This window comes from Crotalus tigris, unplaced genomic scaffold (assembly GCF_016545835.1).
Source record: "Crotalus tigris isolate CLP2741 ecotype Arizona unplaced genomic scaffold, ASM1654583v1 scf7180000017666.379230911805:20528666, whole genome shotgun sequence".
NCBI classification, from domain to species: domain Eukaryota; kingdom Metazoa; phylum Chordata; class Lepidosauria; order Squamata; family Viperidae; genus Crotalus; species Crotalus tigris.
In genome coordinates this window covers 6,896,251-6,911,088 of record NW_024096552.1, presented here as the reverse complement: position 1 = coordinate 6,911,088, position 14,838 = coordinate 6,896,251, and the positions used below count along the sequence as shown (strand labels likewise).

The following is a 14,838-nucleotide window of genomic DNA, read 5'->3' as shown; positions in this document are numbered from 1 at the left end:
GACCTCGGGTTATCAGCATACTTTCCCAAAAGTCATATGGTTCCCACAACAGGCTGTTACACCTTGAGGCCATCATAGACACGGTGGAGTGTCGGGTGTATTTATCCCAAGATTGCCGGGACAGCATAAGAGAGTCAGTCCTCCAATTATGCAGGAGTCGGACAGTAACATCATTTGGTTTTTTTCCAATTGTTAGGGAAGATGATCTTGGCCATAGCAATCATCCCATGGTCCAGGCTCCACTCCAGGGAACTGAAGTGGTTCATGCTTCCTGTCCAGAGGCAGAATCTCAGTGTCTCCCAACGAAGGGTAAGACTCCAACACCAGGTATTGCGCTTCTTTACGTGGTGCCTATCTCCCGCCATGCTCAGAGGGTCATACTTCGAGGAGAGAGGACCTAGTAAAAAAGGATGCAGAGGTGGCTGCTCTAATAGCCCACACCGCCGCTTGATGGGTTCTGCGGAATGTCAGTTCCCATCTGTGATCCTCTGCCTTCAGGGCCTCCGATATATCCCCTTGAGATAGCAGTAGGGGATACAAGAGGACCCAGGGGCTTATCCACCACGGGCACCTCCAGCGCATCAGCCATATCTTGGGCAACACTGAATAATTTTTTGTCATTCCCACTGGGGAGGGGAAAGGTGCCCGGGGAGGCCCACTGTTTCTGGACTGCATTAAGGAAAAGGGATGGACAGGGCACACGGTGTTGAGTTGTTACTGGTTCAGTGAAGACCATATCCGCCTCAGAGTCTGGTGCAGTTGCAGGTGCCGGCGCCAGGTGATCGGGCCCAATATGGGCTGTGAAGCTGGCTTTGCGGAGCAGGGGAATAAAAAGAGAAGGGTTAAACACACCACCAAAAGATGGAGGTTTCGCGGAAGAACCATCCTCGTCCAACCATGGTGCATCCAGCTCCGGATCGTACTCATGAGGGGATGAGGCCCTGGAATATGAGGACTGGGACGGGGAGGAAGGCGTGTGATATGCCGCAGAAGCTGATTGATGGATTGGTAGTGAACTAACCAACTCAGCCCTGAGTGCCTGTGACCTGGCCTCGAGAGCTCGCTCAACTGCCTAAGCAATTAGCACTTGGAGGCAGTCCTCGGAGGGAAAGTTGGCTGGTTCGGTTGCCCTGAGTCCAGCGGCTGTGGGAGTGAAGGTGGCTTCGGGCACCTGGCGCTTAGGTAGAAATTGAGAACCATCGCAATCTAGCCCAGGTGCAACTGTAGGAGTGAGAAGATCCCCAGGTGACCAGACCCCCTGGGAAGAAGTAGAGGGACCCAGGGGTAGGTCACAGGAAGGGGACTGTTCGGCCTCGACCCTGGCCTGCTTTTGTGCTCTGGAGAATTCTTTCTTCAGGGCCTTGTGTCTCCTGCTGGCCTGCTTCTCTGCTGCTTTGGAGGTTTTCCCAGCCGAAAAGGCCTTGGCCAAGATCCTGCCAGCTACTTCTTGGTTGGAGGATCTATGACAGTGGTTCTCAACCTTCCTAATACCGCAACCCTTTAATACAGTTCCTCATGTTGTGGTGACCCCCAACCATAAAATTATTTTCGTTGCTACTTCATAACTGAAATTTTGCTACTGTTATGAATCGTAATGTAAATATCTGATATGCAGGGTGTATTTTCATTGTTACAAATTGAACATAATTAAAGCATAGTGATTAATCACAAAAACAATATAGCAATGCTCGCTGGAGAAGCTTACTCTTCCTTGCTCAAAAATGTTGGGAGGGAGGGAAGGGGAAGGAAGGAAGGAATATTGAAGGGGAAAGGAAGGAGATGGAGAGGGAAGGAGATTGAGGGGGAAAGGAAGGAAGGAAGGAGAAAGATTGAAGTGGAAGGGATGGAGATGGAAGGAAGGAAGGAAGATTGAAGGGGAAAGGAAGGAGATGGAGAAGGAAGGAGATTGAAGGAGAAAGGAAGGAGATGGAGAAGGAAGGAGATTGAAGGGGGAAGGAAGGAAGGAGAGAGATTGAAGGGGAAGGGATGGAGATGGAAGAAAGGAAGGAAGATTAAAGGGGAAAGGAAGGAGATGGAGAAGGAAGGAGATTGAAGGGGGAAAGGAAGGAAGGAAGGAAGGAAGGAAGGAAGGATTGATCTTTGGAGAGTCATGTTTTTCCAGATGGTGATGAACTACAACTCCCAGCATTCCCCACTCTTCCACAGTGCTTTTTAGGGCTGCTGGGGATGGTAGTCCAGTAAGGTCTCAAGACACACACAGATGCCCTAGCAGGGAAAATTGGTCGGGTAATTGCTGCGGCTTTACTTGGAGGCATTCTGCAGCTCCTAAAAATCACTTTAACCAATTTTCCCTGGTTCAGCAAAGGCAACAAGTATCAGGTACCGGTAATAAAATAGCCCAAATTGTCCTTTCCAGCACAGATGAAAAGAACCAGGGAAAGGGAAATAATCTGCCTTTGCTCAACAGGAGGAGAAGCGGTAAGAAAAGCACGGCGTTTCGGCCTGGACACACAGCCTTGCCCGCAGGTGCTGCCAAGGACGCACAAGCAGCTCCGCAAAATTGCCCAGGGAGGGGGGAGGCTCTGGTGGAGAGCCTGGCGGAGAGCCAAGCAGCGGCATCTCTGGGGCCTTGGAAGCTACGCGGAGGATCTGTGCGCCTCGGAGCCGCTGGCCGCCCTCTCGCGCCCACCAACCTGGAGCCCCCCATCCTCATCCCGGCATTTCTTGCCCTCTCCCAGCTGCCTCCCGGGACCTGCTTTTATTATTAGTAATAATAAAAGCATTAGATATTAAATTTACTTTCTATTTTTTTTAAAAAAATGTTTTTTTCAATCTTTTATTTAAGTGAGATGCCAAAAGCAATTATGTATTTACTAATTGTAACTACACCATTCTATCTGCCTCAATATAATTCCAAGAATAATTCTGTTGACAATAGAAATTTAGAATAAAACATGCATATCAGCAAGTGCATAACATCATGAAAACTGATAGTGATAGCCATATTTTACACTTATATTTGAAGTACAAGAAAAAATTAACGAGAAAGATACATTTTGAGATAATGAATGCTTATGAAATGTTAAGCTTACTGCTTTATTAAAGTCTATGAAAATTCTGACCTTGGGAGTAGGGAGGGCATGAGTAAACTGTTAAGAGGGAACTTTCAGAAAATAATCCTGAGAAGAGAAAGTACGTGAAAGTTACTACAATAAACCCATCTTGGTTTTCTTTAGAATAATGTGGGGCAGAGAGAAATTTGGAACAAGCTAAAATATTACAGCTAAAGTAATCTTGTTAGGACTGGAAACCCCTTATGGACTTTTTATTTAAAACAAACAAAAAATGAACTAATGATTTATGGTTTTTATGATTAGACAGGATATATTACAGAAGGAAACCATAGATTATGAGATAAATTTGTAATTGTACTTATAATTGTTGTAAAGTTTAGAAATTATTATTTGTAACTTCATTTCTTTCCTATTTCTTTTACTTTTTTCTTGCTTTTTTAGCTTTCTCTTTATTTTCTTTTTCTTACTTTATATTAGTTTGTATTTGTTTTTATCTTCCTTTTTAAAAATCTTTAGTGAAATTGTATGAAAATAAAGTAATCATCAAGATTAAGGTGCTCCTGACTCGTTTTATCTTACCCTTCTTCCAAAAGAAACTGTTTCTGGACTGCTGTACTTCTGATCTCTACTGTGATACCAGGCCTGGATCATCTTCCTGCAAAAAGTATTTATTTTATTTATTTTGTATGGCGTAGCAAAATGTAGCATAGTGCATGAAATTCACAGAAATTTCTGCTTCTACAAGAAATAGAAAAGGTGTTACAACTTTGGGAACGCAGATCTGGCTTACACATGCACAGTGGGCTTGTGCCGGAGCATGGGTGGACAGTTTTATTAATGGAAGTTGTTACAGCATAACAGAAGTTCAGAAACACTATGTAGGCTAAGTTCTTTCTACAAGACAGACAAATGGGTAACTATCTTCATTAAAGGAAAACAGTTTAATCCAACACACTATAAAACAGTCATTTAAATTTATTCCTTATCACTGGTAAGACAGTTCAATATAATGATGTTATGTTGGCTTTTTAAGTAATAGAAGTAGGCTTAGTATAGGTGGAGTAAGGCAAAAATCTTCCCTATACAGGTAGTCCTCAAATTATCACCAGAATTGGGATCTTAATTTCCATCGTAAGTTATTGCAGTTGTAAGTCGAGTTGAACCCGATTTTACAACAATTTTTACAGCAGTTCTTAAGCAATTCACTTCAGTTGTTATGCGAATCATGCTGTCATTAAACAAATCCAGCTTTTCGCAATGGGTGCTTTTTCTCAGAAATTGGCAAAAAATGTTGCACATTATTATCATGTGACTATAGGATGCTGCAACTAGTCATCAATATGAGTCATTTACCAAGTGCTCAAATTGTGATCATATGACCACAGGGGAGGTGCAGCAGTTATGTGAATATAGATCGAAAGTCATTTTTTCTGAAGCAATAATTTGAACTGTCATTAAATAAACAGTCATAACTTGCGCATCTGTACCAATTTGTCTTTTTCTAGTTATAATTAGAAGCCAGCATCAGTTTGTTAAAAACAGATTATTTCATTTTTAGACAAAGTGAATAAATTAGTAGACCAGTGAAGTACTGTGTACATTGTATACTTAAATTTTAGTAAGGCATTTGACAAGATAGATCACAACCTACTTCTTGGTAAGCTAGAAAAATATGGGATAGACAGCATCACCACCAGATGGATTTGTAACTGGCTGACACTGTATTCAACAAGTAGTTCTTTATAGTATTACATCAACCTGGAGGGAAGTAAGCAGTGGGTTACCACAAGGTTCCATCTTAGGCCCGCTACTATTCAATATCTTTGTAAATGACTTAGATAAGGGAATAGAAGGGGAACTCCTCAAATTTGCAGATGACACTAAGCTAGCAGGAATAGCCAACACCCCAGAAGACAAACTCAGGATCCAAAAGACAGACTTGAACAATGGGCCCTATCCAACAAAAGAAATTTAATGTGGAGAAAAACAAGGTTTTACACTTAAGCAGGAAAAAACAATGGTATAGGTACAGATTAAGCCATGTGAGTGCTAGTGGACAATTGCTTAAATATGAGCCAGCAGTGTGTAGCAGCAGCAGCAGACAAAAAAGCTAATAAAATCCTTGGTTGTATAAATTGAGGCATAGAATCAAAGTCACATGACATATTAGTACCACTTTATAAAACCTTAGTAAGACCACATCTAGAATACTGTATCCGGTTTTGGTCACCACATTATAAAAAAGATGTTGAGACTTTAGGAAAAAGTGCAAAGAAGAGCAACTAAGATGATTAAAGGCCTGGAGACTAAAACATGAAGAACAGTTGCAGGATTTGAGTTTGGCTAGTATAGAGAAAAGAAGAAGTAGGGGGGACATGATAGCAGTATTCCAGTATTTGAGGGGGTCAGCTTATTTTCCAAAGCACCAGAAAGCAAGACAAGAAACAATAGATGGTAACTAATCAAGGAGAGAAGCGAACTGGAAGAGAAATTTCCTAATAGTGAGGACAATTACCAGTGGAACAGCTTGCCTTTAGAAGTTGTGAGTTTCATCACTGGAGATTTTTAAGAAGAGATTGAACAGCCACTTGTCTCAAATTGTATAGGGTCTCCTGCTTGAGCAGGGGGTTGGACTAAAAGACCTCCAAGGTCTCTTCCAGCTCTATTCTGATTGATTAAAATATAACCATATTTCAAAGGTGAAATTATAAAATTTATTTATTTATTTATTTGACTTATATACCGCTTTAAGTGCAAGCACTCTCTAAGCGGTGTACACCAGTAAGCAATGTATATATATATATATATTTACATTGCCCCCAACAATCTGGGTCCTCATTTTACCTACCCCGGAAGGATGGAAGGCTGAGTCAACCTTGAGCCGGTGAGATTTGAACCGCTGACCTGCTAAACACAGTCAGCTAAAGTGGCCTGCAGTACTGCACTCTAACTGCTGCGCCACCTCGGCTCAAAATTGATAGCTACTTGTGTTGACAGTTATTTACTTTTTTTAACTAGATCTGTCCACTTACTAATTTTAGATTTAGAGATGGCAACAATAAAGACTATAGAAAGCAACATTTTTAAGAAAAGTCTTTCTATTAGCAAATGGTGTCCTGAGTGTTGTTCTTCAATAAGAAGTAGGATTGATAAATGTGAAATCTAGATCTGCTTAAAAATAATTGTTGGTTCAAGTTGAGCTTCTACCCTTGAGGTCTAGTCCTGTTAATACTAGTTCATCACTTTTAGGTACAGAAGAAAATCATCTATATTTGGCTTGTTTCTAAACTGCTTTGAAAATAATAGATACAAATTATTTTTAGCACTGTTTTTATTATTAGCATAAAGTAGATGATAATTTCCACAATTGTAATAATTAGAAATATTGTTAAAACCACAGAGGAAACATAGTCCAAAAATCTTTATATATGAAAATATTTTAGATAGTCACCTTGCCTTTGTTTAGTATTCTATTTATAATAAGCTTTACCCCAGGAGGAGAAAATAGGGAAAAATTATTGTGCTCCAAAATTTTCAGTTTTGCTTAGGGATGGTTTCCTGAAGCCTGATTAAAATTTATTCACATATAAAATGTCCAGTTAGGATTAAAATTATGTTTCCTTTGTGTCAAAAACTAGCAGAAAGGTTAAATTTGGAATTTTTATGGATAGTGTAAGTCTTCCATTTTAGTTTAATTTTACTCTTTAGCAAATATTTAGGGGGGGGGAATTATGCTGACTCAATATCTGCATTTAGTGTTAAGCTTTCTTGACATCTCAGCTAAAACTGGCAAACAGATTCAGAGTGATTTTTTAATGACTAGTGGGAATCTTAAATTCTATTTGTTATTTGATTTTTCATTGAACAGAAAAATAGGAAGATTCATTCTATATCAAATTACGCAGTTGTTTCTTGAGGTCAGTGCTTACAAACTAGCAGAATGGATGATACACACAGGCAGTCACTCACTCACGTTTCTGTTTTAACATACTCTTGCAAAAAATATTTCAGTCCTAGAAAAATAATTACAGAAAAATACATAAGAGCCCAATATATGCAGTTCATTGCCTTGAAAGTTCTGCCAGGACTAGCAGGAAGGTTAGATTCAGGGTAATTTCTTTATGGATAGTTCATTTCTTAATTTCCTTGGTTTTGATTGCTGAAAATAATTCATAAAGAATATATTGTGACCAAATATATTCCTTTAGGCTTATTATTAAGCTTCCATGTGCTAAAAAAACTAGGAGGATGATTAAATTCAGGATGATTTTTTAAAAAGGATACTAGACTCCTACATTTTTGTTTTGGGTGGAAGCAACATTTGAGCAAACGTATAATTAACAATAATTTGCAACTGAGTTTAGGTTTGAGACTCTTTGCAGCTTATGGTAACAGTTACTTGAGGGTTAGATTCTGGAAGTTTTTTATGTAATGTATTTGTGTTTCAGGTCAGATTTCTTCTTGAGAAACAATTAGAATAACATTTGTTGAGACTCAGTATATAAAGTTGGGATTTTGTTAAGTTTCATTAAAATCTGGACTAAAAATTAGTTGGACTGTTAGATTCAAAGGTTTGGGGGTGTGTTTTTTTGCCTAGTAGGAACTTAAATTTTTCCTTTTTGATCATGTTAACTCTCAAATAAAATTTTTGGAAAGATATATCACAACTGGTGTTCTTCAGTTATGATCAGTGTTAAGCTTCTATGAATGAAAAGTATTTCCATTGGTAAACCTTCATTAATGTGGTAGTTCACTGAGTAGCTATGCTGATAAAACTAAATTTAGAGCCTTGTTAAAAATAATTACTGGTTTAAATTTGGCTAAAAGGCCTCCCTTATTTCTAGTTAATCCTATTCACTTACAATAGAGGACCTGTATTGGGCTTTCCCCTTAAATCAGTGGTTCTCAATCTGTGGGTCGGGACCCCATTTGGGGTCGAACGACCATTTCATGGGGGTCGCCAAACCACGCTGTCCACCATTTTTTTCCCTTTTCCCTAGCTGACCTACTCCCTCTTATTGGTGGCTACACCTACTTGGGGGTCACCACAACATGGGGAACTGTATTATGGGGTCACAGCATTAGAAAGGTTGAGAACCACTGCCTTAAATGCTTGTAGGAAAGGATATGAAATTAAAACAGCACTAAGGTAGTAAATAATTTTTATTGATACAGAGACAGATAATGAATTTTTTATAGATATAGTACATGGCAATTGATATCTTAGAGGCAGGATGTTTTGAATTCCCTTTTATAGTAAAATATTGAAAAACATTTACCGTGGTTTGATTTAATATCCTTTCCTCTGCATTTTTTTGGCATATCTAGAAATAAATATTAAAAAGATACCCTGATACAATACAATTTCTTTTGGGGAAGATATATTTGAAATACTAGCTTTTGTTTTCTTTTTGTAAAAAGTTTTTACAATACTTAGTTATATCCTGTAATTTGTAACTTCAGTAGTCATTCAAATGACTTTTATGTTAGCTGCTTACTTACAGACCAGAATTCTAGAATTGTATAGAAAGTTGCAATATTGGGTCTGGGTGTTTATTAAGCCATAGCACTATGTTAGATAAAAATTGTTTTTGTTTTTAATTATTTAGTTGTATCTGACTCTTGGTGACTTTATCAGCAAGTGCTCTCCATGCTACTCTGTCAAGCATAGCTTCTTTCAATTGTTGTATGTTTAACTTTGCATCATATTTGATGTTATCAAGCCAGTGTGTTCTTTGCTTGTCCCTTCTTCTTTGTCCACTAACCATTCCTAGCATTATTGCCTTCTCCAATGAATTTGCACACATAACATGGCAAAAGTAAATCAGACGTAGTCTTATAACTTTAGGTTCTAGTGATGTGTCTGATTTTATACACCTCTCTGTTAGTTATTTTGGCTGTCGATGGTATATGCCAGACATGTCAAACTCGTGACGTCACACCACGTATCGGGACTGTTTTGCCATTGCCGGCAATGGGGTGTGTGTGGCTTCCATGTGACGCATTTGGCCTGTTGGGCTGGCAGTTTGACACCGCTGGTATACAAAATAATTTACACCACCACAGTTCAAAGAAATCAGTTCTTCTATCATCCATTTTTAGTGTCTAACTTTCACACCCATATATCATTATAGAGAAGACTATTGCTCTAGCCTGCTTTTTGTATTTATATCAATATATTATTATTATTATTTCCTTGTCTTCCTTATTTTCACCCAATAGTGTTGTATCATCTTCCTTATTTTCACCCAATCGTGTTGTGTTCAGTGGTGGGATTCAAATATGTGAACAACTTGTCCTCTGTGTGGGTGCTGCTTCCGGAAGTCCATTCTGGGCCTGGGCAAAAAAAAATCAGCTACCGGTTCTGCCGAACTGGTGCGAACTGGCTGAATCCCACCACTGGTTGTATCATCTTCACTTCAGCATCAGGCAGTTCTAATTTCTGCATGATCACTTCAGCATACAGATTGAACAAAAAAGGTGAAACATACATTCCTGTCTAACATCCTGAGCCACTCTGGATCACCATAAAGTGTTCTCATTTTTGCCTCCTAATCAGTGTAGAAGTGAACTGACGAGTATGATCAGGTGGGTTGGAACACCGAGTTCATGCAAAGCTGCCCATAGCTTATTGTGTTCTATACAGTCAAAAGCTTTTCTGTAAATGATAAAATACATATATAGATCCTTTTGATATTCACATACGTTTTCCATAATCCACCTACTATTGGCAATGTGATCTTGAATGCCACACCCCTTTCTAAAGCCAGCTTGTACATCGGGTAATTTTTGATAGATGACATTCTGTAGCCTCTGTTTAATGCTTTTTTTAAATAATATTTTATTAGTTTTCTAATTTTACAATTAAACATTTAAAAAGCAGTGTGGTGATTGGGTTAATCAATAATTCAATAACATACATAAATCTTTAGTACAAATTTCAAGTTACAACATCAGATATTTCCTCTCTTTTTCCCTTAATACCTACTATCTCATATTAGGCTAGTATAGTTATTATTATTAAGTAAAACCATCTTTGTTACATTTATCAATAATTTTTAGCTTATACATATCTTAATTATGTTTGCATTCAATCCTTATATACAATCAATGTCCTGTTATTACTTTTTTTCCAAGCTTTAATTTCCCATCAATATTCAAATTAACATTTGGTATTTACAATTTCCAAGCTTTAGGTAACCAAAGTTTCCCTTATCTCAACTTCTTCCTTTTTCACTTTTCATAACAAAATCTAATATTCTAAATACAGATCTTATCCATTTGCATATAGTCTTGTTCTGTTTTCTAAAAGTTACCTATGTTCCACCATATTAAACCAAAAGTCTATTAGTCTTATTATACATCTTACCTTTTTGATTATAATGTTATTTTATTTTCTAAAAATTATCTATTTTCAACCCTCTAATCAGTAATATGAAATCCCCTTTAATAAATCAAAACCCTAGTTCCTTCAGCTTTACTCTGGCTTTCTTTCTTTTCCAACTGACCTTCCATGTCAGTACTTTTGAATTATCAAACAGTTCTTCCTCTATTATTATATATATTATTTGAAATAAGACTGTTCGATTACAGTTTTTTTGGACGAACTAGCCCATTGTATTCATTAGATCGCCTCTCTATTACTCCAATTTCCCACAATTGTCCTGATAGGTTTATCTTCCATTCAATCTGTTCTTCCTTTTCCTCAAATTTCTTCCGATTTATGTAAAAAGTCAATTTTCAATGTTGTCACTCCCTTTTCTGATTTTTCCGTTGGCTGGATCTGTTGGTCAATTGGGTCCTCTGTCTTAGTGTTTAGTTGTTCCACTTCTCCTGTTATTTTCTGCATTGTTGGTTCTTTGGTTGTAGTCAAGGTCTGGGTTTGTATATCTAAGCTGGCAACTTGTTCTTTTATGTTGCATCTTATTTTGTCACAAGCTGAAAGAAAGGTTTTATGTATTGATTTCAACACAGAAAGGATTTTCCCTGATCTTCATCCATATTCTCTTGATACTGTGTTAAGTTTAAAATCAAATGTTGAAAATAGTTTTTTTTGTTTGTTTGTTTGTAAAAAATTTTATTTTCAATTTTACAATACATAACAATCTTACAAATACTTCAGATAAAAAATAAAACAAATTGATACACATCACATTTGGTCTTGCCCGCCCATTTCCCCCCAAACCGCATCCCACCTCAAACCAACTTACTTCTTTCCCTCTTTTTCTTCACTCATCCCCTCTCCTCCTTCACCTCAACCTTCCTACTTACTTCTCACCTTCTTCTTCTCCCTCTTGATGTGGTCCAGGGGAAATGCCCGAGCAGTTCCTTCCTCTCTCAAAATTAAAACATTAATATTATCTGAACTATTTAAACTTCAACCCATCCATCTTGTAAACAAATAATATCATTTCTGTGTTGTTTCAAATAATGAAAGATTTTCTTTCTCTTCTGTGGTGAGTTAAGCCCATTAACATTCCAGGTTAGAAGCTTTGCCATCCTTGGCAGGATGAAGCCTTTGGAACAAATCCTCTACATTTACAGTCGATGATCTCTTTGGCCTTGCTCCTCCCACCGGCTCCGAAATAGACTGTGGTAAATTTCCATCATCTGCCTTTTGTTGTTGTTGCTGTTGTTGTTGTTGTTGTCTTTCTCTACGTTTATAAGCAGCACGTGTAATTCTCTGTTCCCTTGGGTCTTCTGTTATTTGCAAATTCTGTTGCATAACTTCAACCAACAATTCTTCTCCCAAAGATGGAATTGAACCTACAGACAACTGTGCTTCTACCTTGCTCTCATCTTTCTTTGATCTTGGAGATGATGGTGGACTTGCTTTTAAAATAGTAACATAAAAATCTCTTGCTTTTGAAACTGTATTAAGACGGTATTGTGACCAGCGTAAGTCACCACTATCCCCACAGGTATGTCCCATCTAAATTGAATTTGTCGCTTCTTAAGTTCTTCAGCCAAAAAAGCAAAGTCTTTTCTTTTTCTAAGAATTTTAGAAGGTATTTCCTTTAAAACTATCACATCCTGAGCTGCAATCTGAAATCTTTGTTTATAGAAGGCCTGTATAATTTCATTACGGAGTGATTTTCTCACAAAATAGACCACCACATCTCTTGGTAATTTCCTCTGTTTTGCAACCCACGAATTAACTCTAAAAATCTTTTCTATATCTTTCAACATTTCTTCGGGATCAATTTCCAAAATAGAGGCCAGTTCTGCTGCAATTTCTTCTCTCAAATTCTCCTTAATATTTTCCTTCAGGCCCCTTTTTCTCAAAGCATACTCCATTTCTCTGTATTGTGACATTATAATTTCATTCTGTGTAACATCCACATTTTCTTCTATTTTTTCAACTCTATCTTGTAATATTTCAACATTATCGACCACTTCATCCACCCTGTCGTCAATCTTTTCCACAAGGCCAGCAAGCCATTACTTTCTTGAGCCAGAAGCTCTGCTGTTTTTTCTAGTGATTTTTCCAAAGTCTTATCTAAAGCATCTTGTAAATCCTGAAGTGTAAGTGCCTGAGGTGGGGCGAAGGTGGAGAAGGTTTAGGTTTGGGTAATTGTACAGTCTGAGTTACTGGAGAGGCAGTTGAAGTTTTAGAAAGAGAAGAAAGTCCAGGACGTTTTGAAGCCTTTTTTTAAAAAAAGGGAGGGTTTTCCCCCACTTCCCTTTTTAAAAAAATAGTAATATAAGGAGAAGAAAAAGCAATTCCCCCTTAAAAAAAGGGAATAAAAATTTTCCCCCCTTTAAAATGAACCCCCCCCCTTAGATAAAAGGATACGAAGACGTAGAGAAATAGAAGATGAGATTAAAATAAAAGAAGAAGCGCTTGCTTTTAACCCAACTTATAATAACTTAAAGGTTTCTATAAAGATGCTTAGGGAACAATTTAATATGTTGATGGCAGATCAGGTGGCTACCAATTTGCGTTACATGAGACATAATACTTTTTGTAATGCGAATAAGCCTGGGAGATGGTTGGCTTATCAGTTATGAAAGAAACAGAAGGCTAGGATTATAGAGAAAGTAAAATATAAAGGTACTGAGGTTTTTCAGCAAAATTTGATTAAAAAGAGTTTTTTTAGATTTTTACACAAAACTATACTCAAGTGATAATATAAAGGGAATGGATATAGATAAATATTTACAATCAGTACATTTTCCTAAACTTTCTGAGGAACAGCAAAATGGGATGAATTACTGTGGAGGAAATTGGCTTAGCTATCAAGCGGTTAAAGGTGGGAAAGTCTCCAGGAACAGATGGATTGACGTCGACGTATTATAAAAATTTATATGAAGAAATGTTGGAGCCATTAAAGGAGCTTTTTAATAGTATCTTGCTGGGAGCACAAGTTCCTCCTCCTTGGAAAAGAATGTTTATATCATTGATTCCGAAGGAGGATCAAGATCTTACAGAGCCTAAGAATTATAGGCCGATATCATTATTAAATGTAGATTACAAGATTTTTACAAAAATTTTGGCAAATAGATTAATGCAGGTTATGAAGGATTTGATTCACAGTGATCAATCAGGATTCATAACAGGGCAATACATGAAATATAATGTTAGACAAATTATTAACTTAATTGAGTATTTGGATAAGAACAACCAGATTCCTGTGGCTTTTATATTTTTGGATGCTGAAAAAGCCTTTGATCAATTAGATTGGCAATTCTTATTCTCATTGGTAGAGAAAATGAATTTTGGGGATAATTTTTTACATGCATTTAAAGCTATATATCAGCAACAATCGGCTCAAATTGTTGTTAATGGACTGAGACTTTTAATATTGAAAAAGGGACAAGACAAGGATGTCCATTATCTCCATTGTTATTTGTTTTAACATTGGAGATTTTGTTGATCCAGATTCGAGAATCAACAGTAATCAAGGGCATAAAGATAAGAAAAAATGAGTATAAATTACGGGCTTTTGCGGATGATTTGGTTTTGATTTTGGAACAACTGATTAGAGCGGTTGATTGTTTATTAGAACTTATAACACAGTATGGAAAAGTTTCTGGTTTTAAAGTCAATAACCATAAGACTAAGATATTATCTAAGAATATGTTAGCCAATGACAAGGAAAGCTTGGTTAAAGCTACAGGTTTTCAGATGGTGAAAAAGGTTAAATATCTGGGAGTATGTTTAACTGCCTCAAATGGAAAATTGTATAAAAATAATTATGAATTACTATGGGCAAAAGTGCAAAAGGATTTAAATGACTGGAAAAAATTGCAATTATCACTGTTGGGGAGAATTTCAGCTGTAAAAATGAATGTTCTACCAAAGTTTCTTTTCTTGTTTCAGATGATAGCTATTTTAAAAAAAGATGTAAATTTGGAGGAATGGCAGAAGGGTATCAATAAATTCATTTGGGCTGGGAAAAAACCAAGGGTTAAGATTTTGCAAGATGCCCGAGAAAGAGGAGGACTTAAAGCATCTAACTTGAAATTATACTATGATGCAGCAGCCTTAACTTGGATAAGTGATTGGCTTAATTTAATAAATAAGGATATTCTTGTTCTTGAAGGGTGAGATTTAATGTATGGTTGGCATGCATATTTAATTTTTAATAAGAAAGTGGACCGGGCTTTCAAATTACATATTTTGAGGAGTGCCTTACTTCGAGTTTGGAAAAAGTATTATTATAGGTTAAACTATAAAATACCTATCTGGGGGATTCCTAGACATGCAATTGAGGGGATTTCTAAGGGGATGAACTTTGATAAAATTTCGTATAAAGAATTATTAATTTGGTCAGGTTCGGATTGGCATTTAAAATCTCTA

At 37.1% G+C, this 14,838-nt stretch overlaps 1 protein-coding gene across 14 annotated transcripts in view; it reads left to right on the top strand.

Annotated features, from left to right (window-relative positions):
• TENM3 (teneurin transmembrane protein 3) overlaps positions 1 to 14,838 on the top strand; it is a 565,275-nt gene that overhangs the window by 313,061 nt on the left and 237,376 nt on the right. Inside the window, exon 3 of one of the 14 annotated variants that reach the window (XM_039336667.1) lies at positions 3,629 to 3,699. The exons of the other annotated variants lie outside the window; for them this stretch is intronic. Within the exon in view, the coding sequence (XP_039192601.1) occupies positions 3,629 to 3,699 (71 nt within the window). The remainder of the gene's footprint in view (positions 1 to 3,628; positions 3,700 to 14,838) is intronic. 14 annotated transcript variants of the gene reach the window in all.